This window comes from Brassica napus, chromosome C3 (assembly GCF_020379485.1).
Source record: "Brassica napus cultivar Da-Ae chromosome C3, Da-Ae, whole genome shotgun sequence".
Taxonomy (NCBI): Eukaryota; Viridiplantae; Streptophyta; class Magnoliopsida; order Brassicales; family Brassicaceae; genus Brassica; species Brassica napus.
Window position 1 is genome coordinate 9,119,318 of NC_063446.1, and position 15,611 is coordinate 9,134,928.

Below are 15,611 nucleotides of genomic sequence, written 5' to 3' on the forward strand. Positions count from 1 at the left end.
AACTTGAGAATAATGGGGTTTCTTCTAGGTTTCCAGTGGTTAGTGACATTTGATCATTTATTTACAGCCTGTTGATATAAGAGGCGGTACAACCATTTCCAAGCCAACAACACCAAGGAGCAGGACATCACTAGATATTAACAAAACCAAACAAGAAAAAAAAACCTGCGGGTTAGTCCCACATTGAGAAAAGCTGCTGTGCTTCCCAGTTAATTCGCAAATAAATCAACATCTAGAGTTGTTATGGGCCAGCCAAGAATCCCACCTCAGCCAACCAAGTCCAAGCACTTTCCTGTTGTTTACAAATTTATCTTTTCTTTAGTCTAACCTTTTTCTAAGTTGCTCAGAGTCTCAGACATGCATTTTCTGTGTCAATAGGACAACGTGTATAGATGAAAAGAGTGTGATCAGATAATAAGTTTTCCTTTGTCAGTGTACGAACGTGAATTCATAACCAGCTTCTGTCCGGTTAAACTGTAATTTATAACATTATATGGGGTTAAACTGTAAATAACATGATCGTTTAGATGTACAACTCTGTTTTCTTCCCAAGCTTCCTTTGACTCGACTTGGCCTATAAGTTCCACTGTTCTTGTCTTCTTGACTCATTTCTCTTTCAAACATACTCTCTCTCTCTCTCCAGAACCCATTTCTAGAGAATCTCTCTTACAACAGGCCTCTCTCACCATGTCTGAAAGTGAAGAAGAAGTTGATCTTCCCCGTTTCTTCAAGGTCTTCCTCTCAGAAACTGCTTCTGAATCCATGGTACATCATCTCCTCTTCTCTTTCTGTTTTTTTTTTTGTAATAAGTAGAAAGTATTAGTGGGGAGAGTTATGGTATAGAAGCAAAGAATCTTTAGTTGCTTAGGGTGAAGATTCTGAATTTGTTCCTTTGTTTCTCTTCATACGTCTAAATCTTATTGATTTTAGTTACAATGAGTTTCTGCTATGTTTTATGCTTCTGTGTGTTTGGTGATGATTATCAGGCGATTCCGATGTCTTTCAGTGAGCATCTTCAAGACCCACTGCCACAAACAGCTAAGCTCCAAGGCATTGGAGGTGGTGTTTGGACTGTGAGCTTCAAGAAAATACGTGACTGTGCGTATTTCACTTCAGGGTGGTCCAAGTTTGCAGAGGACCATGAGCTCAAGGACGGAGAGTTCTTGACCTTTGTATACGACGGTTCCCACACTTTTGAAGTCAGTGTCTTTGGTCGTTCTGGTTGTAAAGAGATGAGAGCTGTCGTGGAGACAGTCAATCTCTCTGATGCTAACTCTGACGAAGAAGAAGAAGAAGAAGGTGATGATGATCCTTCATTCGATGCTGGCGAAGATGATGAAGTCAGCCAGGGTCTGTGCCCTGTTGACAGTGATGAGACAGTATCTAATGCTGAAGGTGAGATAGTTCTTTGTAGTACTTACTTACTTACTAACTAACTAACTAACACACAAACTTGTTGCTGAAGCATGTCCTTTTTTGTCTCAGTTGCTGCAGGGTTTTCGAGTTTGGAGGTTGAGTCTAATCCATGCTTTACTACCACCCTCAAGAACAGGATTTATGAGCTGGTAATAATAAAAGATTAAAAGATTTGTTTGCTGTCTTTATCCCTTCTCTTAATATGGTTGGCTTATACATGTTTTGTTGGTTTTGTGTGTTATTCAAGTTGATTCCTGCAATTGTGGTGAAAGAACATAGACTTACGTTTTGTGACCGCATCAAGTACATTGATGGAGAAGGGATCATGTATGGGGCTAAAGGGAAATGGTCTGACGATAGGATTTGCTTCAAAGGATGGGACAGGATTTGTAGAAGGAACAGGCTTAAAGAGTTTGATGTTGTCCACTGCGAGATGCTTCATATCAGGAAGAAAGTTCACTCAATCAAGATCACAATCACACGTGGACGTTGAATCACTCATCATCATCATCATCACCACACCCTTCATCCATCACTCATCATCACTATCATGAGATCTATGGCTTTTGTTTGTTTTAGGTTTGTTGTAGTTTTCTTATCAGGTTTAACCTTAGTAGTACTTTCTTTATCCCCAAGGAACCGTGTGAACCTAATGCTTTCATGTTGTATTTTGAATTCTTATTATGTAATTCATCTATGACTTTTGAAGTATGTTTCCAAAGTGACAAAAGAATCCAACAAGCTTGACATAACACAGAGACAGTGAAGCAAAAGTGGAGTTGTATATAGTGATTTATATTTTGATAGAAGACTAAAAGCATTAGATTAATAAATAATATCCTCACATATCTCACAGACATCAGTAGTACCACTGAGAACATTCTAATGTTGGCTGCAATAAAAAGGAAGCAGTGCAATGCTCATTCGTGATCCTCATTGCCCTGAATCTCCTTCTATCACTTCAGACATGGATGGTCTCATGTTCCATACACACAATAATGTTCTCTCTGCAATCTTCCACATTGATCGAATACTATGTCATGATCTTCTTCTGGAGCTGGATTACTGATGTCTCTATTGTCTCTATGCAGACATTAAACCAAAAGAGATAGTTGCTCTTTTACATTATCTGCCGGTTTCTTGTCAAGTTCATACTCAACAGCTTATTTTCGAAATAAACATGCGACATAAAAATGAAAAAAACCCAAACTGACACAGCTAGACTGCAGCAGTTTTTTGGTTGTTGGCCCCAGTTTTTTGCTTCACAACAACAGTGTTGGTCGTTGACTTGGAGAGACTACTATCACTTGTACGAACAGAGGGTTTAAGAATCTTGTTAGGTGATGGAGATGGATAGTCTTTCCTAGAAGGAGTAACGTTTCTTGTAGATTCTATCTACAGCTCTAGAAAAAGTTAATGGGTTATAATTGAGAAGTTTTAACGATGTAAAATGCAGAAAAGTAGAAAACATATTCACAAGAGAGATATATGCATAGACTCTCGAAATATACGTAGCCTAATACAATACGTATTATGATTTTGAAGTAAGAGAGTTAATGAAAAAGTCTTGTAGTATAAAATTGCAGAAAAACTTGCAGGACATTTAAGAGCTTCTTTCACCAAGCTTTGAATCTAAGAACGTATGCACTGGAGATTTAGAGATCGGTTGTGCGACCGGCATTGCTACTACTGGCTTTGTCATCTTTCTTGGTAGACACTTTCTTGCGTTTCCTCTCAGATTGTGGCTCCTTTGCCTTTAGCTCGTTGCACAATGACCTCAAGGACGCAGCCAAGTTATCGTTTCTGTGCGCTGCAAATATATATACGAGAGTGAGAACGAACATGAAGAGCATGTGAGAGAGAGAGAGAGAGGAACAGTGAGTACCGGAGAGAACAACATCGTCCATATTCACAACTTTGCGTCCAGCATGATGAGCAAAGAGTTCAAGGTCCTTTGCAACATTCTCTGTTTGTCACAACAAATAAGTAAGAAACTTTAAGACTAAAACTGTTGTAGAGGCTCAGAAATACGATTCCTTTTCCTCTAATGTTCTACAAGAGTCTTAGCATACAAGCATCCACCACACAACACCCTGCTCAAGATTCGTTTATTTTGCTTTTCTATTTGCTCTTGTTTACTTCCTAGGAAGAGAACCCACAAGCAATGTATTCCCCTAAAGCGCTTTTAAATCAAGCTAATCTAAAGAGAACCCCTTCTTCACCACTACTCAATGACCAATCTGTATTCCCCTGAAGCTATGATTAAGATTAGAAATGAAAAGCTTAGGGCTGTTGAGAAAGATCAAACCTGCATATTTGAAGGCTAGATCGGCCACGCATGCTACAACAGGTCCTGCTATCTCCATTCCACTTTTCTTCGCTGCTCAAACCAAAAAAAAAAAAAACTCAAAATTGATTCATCAATCGAAAATCCCCAAAATCGATTGAAATGAGCGGAGAGAATCTAACCCTCAACTTCGGCGATAGAGATAGCGGAGAGTCTGAATCGGTCTCTGATGAGATCGTCCATGGAGTCTTCTTCAACCATTAGGTCTTCCTGGAGATCGCTTACGTCCATGGCGTTTAGCAATGTCCTCCTAGGTTTTCGCCTTCCGATAACAAAGGGGGGAGATTTTTACGCGGGAATACAAGATACCAAAACGCACCGTTTAATCTGACAAGAAACAGTACGAAAACGGAGTGTTTTATTTAGAGGATGGGTGGCCCAACAAGAGACCACTTACAATAAGAGCCCATAATACCGTTTAAGGAATTTTTGATTCTTCCCTTCCTGCCGATTATGGGAGTGCTCACCTTGCCTCTCTTTTTTTAACTTTTATCTTAAAAACTGAGTATAGGTTTTTATGTTGTTGTTAAAAAAAAAAAGAGTATAGGCTTTTATTTGATATATTTATTTTATTATCCATGTGTCATTATAGGTCTATATACTGAGGATATTTCCCTATATAAACATGAGGTTGGATATAATCCATGTCACGCTCTCGACTTCTACGAAAATAAGTGGACGAAAGAACACAAGTACATAAATGGAAAAGGAATAAATTTTGTTTTTCAAAACGAGAAAAATTGATGTCGTACACGCAAGCTCTAACATAAAACGTAACTGGACAATTGAGTCCTTTGTCCAGATGCATTAAGAAGACACCGATATTGACAGGGTACAATAGTCATTTCTGATAACCACTCAGTTTAACGTCACGTGTCACGATCTTAGACTCTTTGAATCGGACGGTGGTGAGTTTCATGTAGCGAAATTCTCTTTTTGCTGTTCAAAACATTGGTTAAGCTCTGTACCGACTATGTAATTTCACATTTGAATCATGTATTTTGTATTCGCGTTATAAAATTATATACAGAAATTTCATTAGATTGTTCCAAAATAGTAAGTTTCTCCGTCCGTTTGCGAGTCGATTAAAAACCGGTCGGTAGATAACCAAAACCGAACCGGTAAGAAAGTCGGTTTAGCTCCTGATATTTTTTCAGTTGTATAAAGAAAAAGAAGAATCGAAGGAGAGAGATAAGATAGGGGTGAAGATTAAAGCACGTCCATCTGTTTCTCCATTTCTCTCTCTTCTTCATCTTATCGTCTTCGTCGACCTTTGATCCTGCGTTCGATTCCGGTGAGGGGAATTTTACTTAAAATTCGTGTATTAGATCCTCTCAGAAAGAATCTTAGTCGTCGGTGGTGATTATTCTTTAAGCTTACGGCTTCGTAATTGTCAAACCTAGGGTTTTGAGTATTGATTTGAGCTAAGTAAAATTCGATTTTCTGAGCTAAGCTGTGTGTAAAGTTGCTTCGTAGATGATTCTAGTTACTCGAATCCAAGCTTCACTTATCTATTCATTACTCTTTAATTTGATAGTATCTGAATTGGATCTTTTGTAGTTTTGAGATTCATTTGATAAATGATCTATGAGTATAGCTGTTGAGTCATGGTTTCTTTATACTAACTTCTTTATCTTGATTGATTTAGGAAGTTATGGCTATGGCCACAAGGGTGATGTCTCAATCTACTCCACTGTCTCTGGCATGTTCCCAGAGGAACGCTCCCTCTCGTGGATCTGGCAACTCAAAAAGATCGGTGAAAATGATGTGCACTCAGCTACGAGTCTCTGGTTCCTCAAGAATGCAAGGGTTCTTGGGGTTGCGTGGGAACAATGCCTTAGACACTCTAGGGAGATCCCGTCAGAGTTTCGGTGGTAAAGTGCGGCATGCGATGAATGTACCCAAGGGGAAAGGTAGCCGGGGTGTGGTCAAAGCGATGTTTGAGAGGTTTACTGAGAAGGCTATCAAGGTTATTATGCTTGCTCAGGAGGAAGCTAGGAGACTAGGCCACAATTTTGTGGGGACCGAACAGATTCTTCTAGGGCTTATTGGTGAGGGTACTGGAATCGCTGCTAAGGTTTTGAAGTCCATGGGGATTAACCTTAAGGATGCACGTGTGGAGGTTGAGAAGATTATTGGAAGGGGCAGTGGGTTTGTTGCTGTTGAGATCCCGTTTACTCCTCGTGCAAAGCGTGTTCTTGAACTCTCACTGGAAGAAGCTCGCCAACTCGGTAAGTACTTTCTTTATAGCAAGTCTTTTGCTTTAATCTTTTGCCCCTGCTGTTAGCTGTTTGTCTACTCATTTTTTTTCCATTTTGCTTTCTAGTCTACCTTTTCCTTGTGTTAACATCTTCTTGTGTGAATTATCAGGTCACAATTACATCGGTTCCGAGCACCTTCTTCTTGGGTTGCTACGTGAAGGTGAAGGTGTTGCTGCTCGAGTCCTTGAGAATCTAGGTGCAGATCCTAGTAACATTCGCACTCAGGTAAAGTAGTCATCTCTTTGGTAAAATCATATTTTCATTTTGATATATGTTTGAAGTGATAGTTCAAAACTTCAAAGCATCAATAACTTAATTGAATTGGATGGCTAGGTGATACGCATGGTGGGTGAGAACAATGAGGTCACTGCTAATGTTGGAGGAGGAAGCGGCAGCAATAAGATGCCAACTCTTGAAGAGTACGGGACAAACTTGACGAAGCTGGCTGAGGAGGTACTTATTTGTCGTACCATAACTGTCTGTTGCAGAGATGATATAATTTGACATTTCCCAAATATTTTGTTTCACTTCAGGGTAAATTGGACCCGGTTGTTGGTAGGCAGCCACAAATAGAACGTGTCGTGCAAATTCTTGGTAGGAGAACCAAGAACAACCCATGTCTTATTGGAGAACCTGGTGTTGGTAAGACAGCTATTGCCGAAGGACTAGCGCAGCGTATTGCCAGTGGAGATGTTCCTGAAACAATTGAAGGGAAGAAGGTAAGGACAATTCCTGCCTGTTTCTTAGTCTCGTTGAAAAGTTTGCCACTTAGCAGTTTGAGTAATCTGATCGTTATGGTGTTTTCTCATTTTGTGTAACTTCAGGTTATAACACTTGACATGGGTCTTCTGGTTGCTGGAACAAAATATCGTGGAGAGTTTGAAGAGAGATTGAAAAAGCTTATGGAGGAAATTAAACAGAGTGACGAGATCATCTTGTTTATCGATGAAGTGCATACTTTGATTGGAGCAGGAGCAGCAGAAGGTGCAATTGACGCAGCTAACATTTTAAAACCCGCTCTCGCTAGAGGTGAATTGCAGGTAATCATTCTGTTTGATCCGATTTACATGACAACGCTCTGCACTTCTTTGTAATTAATTATCAGTATTAACCATTCTGTTATAAATCACGGCAGTGCATTGGAGCGACAACATTAGACGAATACAGGAAGCACATTGAGAAAGACCCTGCATTGGAAAGAAGATTCCAGCCAGTGAAAGTACCTGAGCCTACTGTGGATGAAACTATTCAGATCCTAAAGGGTCTGCGAGAGCGATATGAAATTCATCATAAGCTTCGTTACACTGACGAGTCTTTAGTAGCAGCTGCACAGTTGTCATACCAGTATATCAGGTAGCTGATCTCTCAGATTAATAGTTAAAATAGCTTCAGTTTTAGACTTTCTGTTGATGGTGTCGCAAGCGTTACATCTGACTGTGATTTTATTACAGTGATCGTTTCCTACCTGACAAGGCAATTGACTTGATCGATGAAGCTGGTTCTCGGGTTCGACTTCGCCATGCACAGGTGTGGGTCAATCACATGCCAGGCGCCTTTTAGTTACCATTTTCATTTTTCTTAATTATTTGACTTGCTCGGTTATGTAGGTCCCTGAGGAAGCTAGGGAGCTTGAGAAGGAACTTAGGCAGATAACAAAGGAGAAGAATGAAGCTGTCCGTGGCCAGGACTTTGAGAAGGTACACACATACCGTTTGTATTTATTCCTTTCATAATTGTTTTACATCTCATCAGAAGCTTTATGAGATGTAATTTCATTTCAGGCTGGGACACTTCGGGATAGAGAAATTGAGCTCAGAGCTGAGGTGTCTGCTATCCAAGCGAAAGGCAAGGAGATGAGCAAAGCAGAGAGTGAGACTGGTGAGGAAGGTCCTATGGTGACAGAGTCAGACATCCAACACATTGTGTCTTCATGGACTGGTATCCCCGTAGAGAAGGTATCAACCGATGAGTCTGATCGTCTCCTCAAGATGGAAGAAACCCTCCACAAACGTGTCGTAGGCCAAGACGAAGCTGTCAAAGCCATAAGCCGAGCCATTCGCCGTGCACGTGTTGGACTCAAAAACCCTAACCGTCCAATAGCCAGTTTCATATTCTCTGGTCCTACTGGTGTCGGGAAATCAGAGCTTGCCAAAGCTTTGGCAGCTTACTACTTTGGATCTGAAGAAGCCATGATTCGTCTAGATATGAGTGAGTTCATGGAGAGGCACACAGTCTCGAAACTCATAGGTTCGCCTCCTGGATACGTCGGTTACACTGAAGGAGGTCAGCTAACGGAAGCAGTTAGACGTCGCCCTTACACAGTCGTTCTGTTCGACGAGATAGAGAAAGCCCACCCAGATGTTTTCAACATGATGCTTCAGATCCTCGAAGATGGTAGACTAACAGACAGCAAAGGAAGAACAGTGGACTTCAAAAACACGCTTCTCATCATGACATCAAACGTCGGCAGCAGTGTGATCGAGAAAGGAGGAAGACGTATTGGTTTCGACTTGGACTACGACGAGAAAGACAGCAGCTACAACAGAATCAAGAGCCTTGTGACCGAGGAGCTGAAACAGTACTTCAGACCGGAGTTCCTAAACAGGCTTGACGAGATGATTGTGTTCAGACAGCTAACGAAGCTGGAAGTGAAAGAAATTGCGGACATACTGCTACAGGAGGTGTTTGAGAGGCTGAAGAAGAAGGAGATTGAGCTTCAAGTGACAGAGAGGTTCAGAGAGAGAGTAGTGGACGAAGGTTATAACCCGAGCTATGGAGCGAGACCATTGAGGAGAGCCATCATGAGACTTTTAGAGGATAGCATGGCGGAAAAGATGCTAGCGAGAGAGATCAAGGAAGGAGACTCGGTGATTGTGGACGTTGACTCGGAAGGTAAAGTGACTGTGCTAAATGGTGGAAGTGGCACTCCCACAACATCCTTGGAGGAGCAGGAAGATTCTCTCCCCGTTGCTTGAAATAAAAGGGGAAGTGTGTTTCTTCTCTCTTCTTTTGCTTTTCCCCCTTGAACGAATTATGGCAAGAGAAGAGTCTCAATGAGATACTTGTAGGGGGTTTCGTAATATACATTATATATATATATGTAACCAATGTAATGTATAGATGACATTGTGTAGCTTCTTTCTCAATGCTTTTTTAAGGACTTGCTTTGGTGCCAATGTGTGTTTATTAATGGGTTTAGAATTAAGACGTTGGATTGGTATGAGTGTGTTAAGCCTATCAACGGTTTGATGCTCTTAAACACCCCTCCCCCTATTAAACCTTGGTGTTTTGCATAGAAAACCTCTTCAGTCTTCATCATAGAGCTTCCTCTGCTTCTTGACTTTTCTCCGTTTGTATCTAGTGGAGGATGCATGTTGTGTTGTGTGTAAGGGACCCAAACCCGGTTCGGTTAAAATTTCGCTAAATTCAATTGAAAAAAATTGGTTTGGTATCCGGATAGTTAGTTTTTTAAATCTCACTGAAACTAACCAAAGGTTATCTTTAAATTATTTGGGTTAATTTTAAGTAATTCTGTTCGAAATTTTGGTTAATTCAGTTTAAAGCTCAGTTAAATTTATAAAAAAAAAAAGAGAGAACTAACCAATTGATGAACCAATCTTTTTTTTTATAAACCTATTGAATTGAACCAAACTAACCGAAAATTTTGTTTGGGTTTGGTTCGGCAAGACAGGTTCAGTTCAAATCCGGAGGCCTATTAGGGAGAGCATAGGACTTGAGCTGGTCTAAATACATAGAATTTTATTTATTTGTGAGTGGCAAGACAATGTTGTAAACTAAAACTAAACACGCTTCTCCCCCGTGTTCATCGTCGGGCAATCACCTCTACAAACAATCATCAAGCAATTGAGCATAAAAAACAATGCTGAGCAACAGCGTATCAATCTCAATGTCGGACGACGACTCCAACGAAATAAACCGGATCCGCTCAACTCGAACCCGTAGAAAGCGGAAGAAACCGGGTCACCGAACCACCTTCGGAGAGCTTCCACGCTACTTGCTCAGGCTTCTCCTTAGATACTGGATCCTCTTAGTTCTCCTCCTCGCCTTCGGTTTGCTACTCTTCGAATCAACGAGGATCGGAACGAAATCTGCAAATTCAGAACACAACCAGCTGAAGAAGTCTCCAGATTCGAGCGGAAACTTGAATAGATTGGATCCCACAACGAAGGTTATCGGTGGTGTTAGGCAACGTAAGCACTCTCCATCACCATCACCATCATTCAATATTAATTGAATCTTCTGCTCTATTGATCGATTTTGTGTGTGTTATTAAGGTTGTTTAAAGCTTCTACCTCCTGAAGAGCTAGAGCATCTTGATATCTTAGACCGTAAAGATTCAACCTCTCCGGTTAAGAAACTTGTGTACCTAACCGGTACGGATTCATCAAGCTCTCATGTTCGTGGGAATGGGACGCGTTTTAATTTATTTACTGGGAACCAGAGTTTTGCTGAGAGAGAGGCTAGTTTTCAGGTCATCACTTGGTAACTCTGCAAACTTTTTTGTTTTCCTCTGTATGGTTCTTGAAGTTGTTGATTGCTCAATATCCTTTTTGGTGTTGCAATCAGGTGACTGAGACAGTTTCAGTGCATTGTGGGTTTTTCAATGAGAATGGTGGGTTTAGGATTGAGGATGAGGATAAGATGTTTATGCAAACTTGTCAAGTTGTAGTCTCCACGTGTGCCTTTGGTGGTGGAGATAACCTTTACCAACCTATTGGAATGTCTAACGCATCAACTCAAAAGGTTCGTCACTGAGCATTTTTGAACCATGTGTTAGTCTTTTGATAACTTATTTCGGTCTTGTGCTGTTGTGGATCCAGGTATGTTACGTTGCGTTTTGGGATGATGTTACACTCGCAACGCAGGAAGCAGAGGGTCATAAGATTGGTGATAATGGTTACATTGGCAAATGGCGAGTTGTGGTCGTTAAGGATCTTCCTTTTATGGACCAAAGGCTCAATGGAAAAATCCCAAAGGTATACCCCCACTCATCTGCTTCACTTACACATGTTGTTCTGTGTTTCTGCTTGTATCTCACGCACTAGTGATGTTGGGTTTATTTAATGAATTTATATTGTTTGTTAGATGTTGTCTCATCGCCTTTTCCCGGAGGCCAAATACTCGATTTGGGTAGACTCCAAGTCCCAGTTTAGAAGGGATCCACTGGGCGTATTGGATGCTCTTCTTTGGAGAACAAACTCTGTGCTCGCCATTTCAGAGCATGGAGCTCGAGGTAGTGTCTATGACGAGGCGAAAGCTGTCGTCAAGAAACACAAAGCTACACCCGAAGAAGTCCAAGTACAGATAAATCAGTACCGGCGTGACAAGTTACCAGAAGATAAAAGATTCAACGGGAAAAAAGGTAAAAAACTCTTTTTTATGATCTCAGTGAGGATGAAGTTTTGTGACGACAACAAGTAGTGTTTTTATGTGTGTGTGTGTTTTCAACTTGACAGCTTTGTCTGAAGCCTCTGTGATTGTGAGGGAGCACACACCACTGACGAACCTTTTCATGTGCCTCTGGTTCAATGAAGTGGTACGCTACACGTCGCGTGATCAGTTGAGTTTCCCGTACGTGTTTTGGCGACTGAGAGTTCTGAAGAACGTCAACATGTTCCCTGTGTGTACACGTAAAGATCTCGTCAACAGCATGGGTCATGTACGCAAGGCAAAACCGTTAGAGTTTAGTCTATAAAGTTTTCTCTAACTCTCCAATTTAAATTTATATATAATCATTTTGTGTGTTTAGCTAGTCTAGTGGATACATAGAAACTGAACCGGTATTTATCAGAACTGAAAGCGAGCTACAGTTTAATTTCGGCAATTCAAAGTTGGTGTGGTATGTTTCCTTCAGTGGAAACTCTTTGTTCAACGTATGATGGTAAAGACTCCCTTCGGGAGAGAGTATTTGATTGAACATAATAATAAGTCTCTTTGAACCTGGATCGGCTGAAGACTCCTTCTCATTTAGAGTCTTTTCTCTTGTCACTCTAATTGAGTACTAATCTTTCACAGGTACGATAATTGATTTTGCAATCAGTCAATATTGATCAGTGGGGAGAGTACATATTCTCTTGAGTAAATTTCCAAGTCTGCAAGTAATAGGCACTCTAATGGAAGATTCTGATTGAAAAAAATTGAATGAAAACATGTTCAGTTTTTTTTTTTTTGCCGTATGGTTCTGAAAGCCACTGGTTACAAGTCTGTTCCAATCAACGGTTTACCCTCTGATCACAAGAAATGTGAGTCTCGATTATTTGTACAATTAATGTCTATCGAAAAAAGGGTCAAGTTCTGATGATTTTTTTGTGTCATGTTTGAACGTATTGTCCCGAATGTAAGAGGTCGAGTGGTTAGTCTTACTTCAAGAGCAGTTTCCCAGGCTTATATTTATGTGGATGGCTCAAAAGAGGACCAGTAGGTTAGAGAAAAAATTGTTAAGTCTTACTTCAAGAGCGGTATCCAATTTCTATTGCTACCAAATTCTGTTCTTGTTCATTTGACAAACCTTTATTGTGCCGAGGAAACAGTAAGCACACCACCAAACATGTCCAACTAAACATAAAACTAATATTCTTTAGCTATGAAATTAGGGGGCTTAGGAAAAAAAACTGTTGCATCTTGGCAGCATATGCGAGACATTGAAGGTGTTTGGAAGAGCGAAAAAGCAGGAAGCAAAGGACTGATGCAGTTGCTTGAGAGAGAGACGTGAAGAAGGTGAGATTATAGTGTGTGGGAGAAAATTAATGCCAAAGAAAAAAACAAATGGGTAGTGAAAGAAATAAACCAAAATAAAATTTAGTCTCACTCATGGGGGGATCTTTTAGCAGCATTTTCTCAAATATCAAATAAAATTTTGACAAAATATATCAAAAACACTTAAAAATATATAAAGTTAATATTGCTTGAATAGTAAAATCCCGTAAAATATAAATTAAGAATATAAGCTTACTTTTGGATTGTTAATTTTTCTTAAATGAAAACATATATTGTGGATATATGAGAAAATCATAATATTTTTTTTTAACTCATCTACAAAAATAAAAGTGGATGGCAAAAAACCTTGTAGGTGAGTTTATGTGGAAAATATAGATTTAATGGAACAAATTATGCAACTTTCATGATTATTTGAATTATATTCAATATATATATTAACATTTTTCAAGAAAAATACATTTATAATTTCTGAACTTTTAGCTTGCAAAATTATATAATGAAACGGAATGGATAAAACTAAAATGGTTGAGATTTAACGGATTTTATAAAATGAGCAAGGATTGGTGGTAGTTTGATCACTTGAACGTTTCACATAGTATTTGGAAAATGAACCATAGACTCAAGATTTTGGCATCGAGAAAGGAGCTCAAATTATTAGTCACGCTAACATACATTAATTAGATCATAGATACAAAAACACTTGTCACAAGCTGGTTTATAGACTAAACTGAAGTTGATATAACATAGGATTAAGATAAAACGTTTCATGTTGAATTTCGTATTTGTGTAAAAGAAAGCGAAGTCAAATAATGGAACCTAGCTAGTGCCAGTTGCACAAGTACTGTTAAATCTTTGGAGATTTTGCATACATCCGTAACTTGAATGAAAATGAGAAAGAGTCGTGCAATTACAAAACTCAATTTCAATTTGAATCATTTTTGTCTTTAGTATTTTTATTGCAATGTAGGCCATACTATTAGATTGTGAGTAAAGGTAATCGCTCGTATCATGATGATAGAGACTTCTATGATTATCTAAATCGTAGCTGGAAAAGTTTGTTTGTTCCTAAGTTAATATTTTTTTGGTTAAAAAGGTTAATTTATTTATATTCTTCTAACAAGAGAAGATCCATACTTCCCTGAACAACAAATAAAATAATAACAGGCTGGATAACAGTGAAAATTTTGAACACACGTGTCATTTTGTTATTTGTATCGTACTTCTTTGATCGTAGTAAACTATTTATTATTTACTTATAACAACTATATATGAGATCAACCTAAAATATACAAAGCTTTTGATACTACGAATCACATATTTATATTTAACTTGAGTTGCCTGATCACACCATAAAATGGAAGTTGTCGGTTTCTTAAAGTGAAGTAATCTATCTAATTATCGCATTCGGTACATTAATTTTTGAGATATCTCATATTCACATTTTTTTTATTGTGTCTTTCACTTAATTTTTCTTTTTTAAGTGTAGAGGAAATACATTTTCATTGCATAGATAGAAGCCGCGATGCAAGAAGACAAGGACTCTAATCAGTAGTATTAATTAATCTTAAAAGAAGGAAACTAGCCCCAAGAGCCATAGAAAGATATATGGCCCGCAGCATGCTAAGAAATCATTCCTAATATGGATTTAGAACATGGTTTTTCCGCTATACCCGCAGACACCGCTTTTGCGGTTGGTAGCGGTTGTTGGTGTTTTGCAACAACCGCTTCAAACCGCTATAAACCTATTAAATTCAAAAACTGGTTCCAGCTAGAGATGTCAAACAGTTTTATCCATCCCGTTCTGTCCCGTACCGCAGCGGGTTAGTCGTCGAACGGGTCACAACGAGCATGTCCCGCGCGGGCTGCGGTCTTCAAAATATCGGTCCAAACCCGTACCGCAGAATATATAGGCCTTCGCGGGGCGTCCCGCGGGACGTCTCCTTATCAAACCACCTGCTACAGCTTCTTTCATGAATGTTCAAGTAGAAAAATTGTGTAAGAAAGTTGAAGAGAGCTCATTAAGCTTCACTAAAGTCTTATCAAAATCAATGTCACAAAGCTCCGTTTGTGCTTGCGTTCTTGAGTTAAAAGCCTTTTTTTGTTATCAGCATAAGATTTTGTTAAGTTTGAATCTGATTGAGTTGTTGTCTTTGTAATAATTTGGCTTAAGTGTTGTATGTCTTCATCAAACCATCTCTCTTTTTAATTATTTGGATTGCAAAAAAAATCGTGAATCATTTTGCCAAATTATACAAGTGACGTGATATACAACTAACTTTCTTCCTAAAAAACACCATTATAACCAAATTTAATTTAAGAAAAACACCACTTCACAGTACTGAAAATAAAACCAATCAACTTAAACAAGAAATATCACATTGTAATAAAACAATTCATAGTTGTATGCAATAAAAAGAAAAAAACAAATCAAAACACCACCAGAGCTCGAATCGTCTGGAGCTGGAGTCGTCATCGCCGGAACTCGAATAATCATCACCGGAGCTCGAATCATCATCGCCGGAATTCCTTATGTTTTCTGGGGGAAAAGTCACAAAAATCGCTTTTTTCTCACTATCTTTCTCGTTTTTTTCAAGTAAAATAAAAAATGAAGAAAAAAATGCGGGTCCATGTAATCCCGCATGACCCGTTTCGGCCCATCCCGCAAAAGACCCAGTCCCGCAAAGACCCGTCCCGCGAGGCTCGCAAATTTGCGGGCCTAGAAAACCTCGTCCCAATACCATTCCGCGACAGTCCTTTACGGGCTAAGCCCGCGGTCCAGATCCATGATTGTCATCTCTAGTTCCAGCTGGCGTTTGCGGTTGCGGACGGTTGCGAGAAGGTAATTTTTC

The 15,611-nt window shown here is 39.4% G+C and overlaps 4 protein-coding genes across 5 annotated transcripts; 3 read left to right on the forward strand and 1 right to left on the reverse strand.

Annotated features, from left to right (window-relative positions):
• Positions 1-580: 580 nt before the first annotated feature.
• On the forward strand, positions 581-2,785 carry LOC106386276 (B3 domain-containing protein REM20). Its single transcript, XM_013826143.3, has 4 exons — positions 581-765; positions 987-1,395; positions 1,486-1,565; positions 1,664-2,785. The coding sequence occupies exons 1-4, from the start codon at positions 688-690 to the stop codon at positions 1,907-1,909; spliced, it is 813 nt and encodes a 270-aa protein (XP_013681597.1). The 5' UTR covers positions 581-687; the 3' UTR covers positions 1,910-2,785.
• Positions 2,786-2,888: 103 nt separating this feature from the next.
• LOC106385293 (protein MHF1 homolog) lies at positions 2,889-4,129 on the reverse strand. Its single transcript, XM_013825216.3, has 4 exons — positions 3,886-4,129; positions 3,725-3,796; positions 3,302-3,382; positions 2,889-3,226 (listed from the first exon to the last, which is right to left on the reverse strand). Exons 1-4 carry the CDS (start codon positions 3,992-3,994, stop codon positions 3,072-3,074), a joined length of 417 nt encoding a protein of 138 aa, XP_013680670.1. The 5' UTR covers positions 3,995-4,129; the 3' UTR covers positions 2,889-3,071.
• Positions 4,130-4,741: 612 nt separating this feature from the next.
• Positions 4,742-9,200, forward strand: LOC106387528 (chaperone protein ClpC1, chloroplastic-like). 2 transcript variants are annotated; one of them, XM_013827398.3, is made up of 10 exons: positions 4,742-5,057; positions 5,412-5,994; positions 6,134-6,249; positions 6,358-6,477; positions 6,558-6,743; positions 6,849-7,064; positions 7,160-7,377; positions 7,476-7,551; positions 7,632-7,721; positions 7,806-9,200. In XM_013827398.3, exons 2-10 carry the CDS (start codon positions 5,418-5,420, stop codon positions 8,997-8,999), a joined length of 2,793 nt encoding a protein of 930 aa, XP_013682852.1. In that variant the 5' UTR covers positions 4,742-5,057; positions 5,412-5,417; the 3' UTR covers positions 9,000-9,200. The 2 variants fall into 2 exon arrangements, with proteins under 2 accessions (XP_013682852.1, XP_048608350.1); XM_048752393.1 differs by having other exon boundaries at positions 5,052-5,122.
• A 574-nt stretch (positions 9,201-9,774) lies between these two features.
• LOC106387527 (probable hexosyltransferase MUCI70) lies at positions 9,775-11,898 on the forward strand. Its single transcript, XM_013827397.3, has 6 exons — positions 9,775-10,235; positions 10,320-10,516; positions 10,612-10,788; positions 10,866-11,021; positions 11,131-11,407; positions 11,502-11,898. Exons 1-6 carry the CDS (start codon positions 9,905-9,907, stop codon positions 11,738-11,740), a joined length of 1,377 nt encoding a protein of 458 aa, XP_013682851.1. The 5' UTR covers positions 9,775-9,904; the 3' UTR covers positions 11,741-11,898.
• The last annotated feature ends 3,713 nt before the right edge of the window (positions 11,899-15,611 follow it).

Excerpts from the sequence above, each read along its gene's own strand:
- LOC106385293 (XM_013825216.3), bottom strand. The coding sequence starts at position 3,994 with ATGGACGTAAGCGATCTCCAGGAAGACCTAATGGTTGAAGAAGACTCC. Across the intron at positions 3,383-3,724 it reads TCTAGCCTTCAAATATGCAG|AGAATGTTGCAAAGGACCTT; the intron begins GTTTGATCTTTC and ends TGTGACAAACAG. Across the intron at positions 3,227-3,301 it reads GGACGATGTTGTTCTCTCCG|CGCACAGAAACGATAACTTG; the intron begins GTACTCACTGTT and ends ATATATTTGCAG.
- LOC106387527 (XM_013827397.3), top strand. The coding sequence starts at position 9,905 with ATGCTGAGCAACAGCGTATCAATCTCAATGTCGGACGACGACTCCAAC. Across the intron at positions 10,517-10,611 it reads AGAGAGAGGCTAGTTTTCAG|GTGACTGAGACAGTTTCAGT; the intron begins GTCATCACTTGG and ends TGTTGCAATCAG. Across the intron at positions 11,022-11,130 it reads TCAATGGAAAAATCCCAAAG|ATGTTGTCTCATCGCCTTTT; the intron begins GTATACCCCCAC and ends ATTGTTTGTTAG.
- LOC106386276 (XM_013826143.3), top strand. The coding sequence starts at position 688 with ATGTCTGAAAGTGAAGAAGAAGTTGATCTTCCCCGTTTCTTCAAGGTC. Across the intron at positions 766-986 it reads AAACTGCTTCTGAATCCATG|GCGATTCCGATGTCTTTCAG; the intron begins GTACATCATCTC and ends GATGATTATCAG. Across the intron at positions 1,566-1,663 it reads AGAACAGGATTTATGAGCTG|TTGATTCCTGCAATTGTGGT; the intron begins GTAATAATAAAA and ends GTGTTATTCAAG.
- LOC106387528 (XM_013827398.3), top strand. The coding sequence starts at position 5,418 with ATGGCTATGGCCACAAGGGTGATGTCTCAATCTACTCCACTGTCTCTG. Across the intron at positions 7,552-7,631 it reads TTCGACTTCGCCATGCACAG|GTCCCTGAGGAAGCTAGGGA; the intron begins GTGTGGGTCAAT and ends TCGGTTATGTAG. Across the intron at positions 7,722-7,805 it reads GTGGCCAGGACTTTGAGAAG|GCTGGGACACTTCGGGATAG; the intron begins GTACACACATAC and ends ATTTCATTTCAG.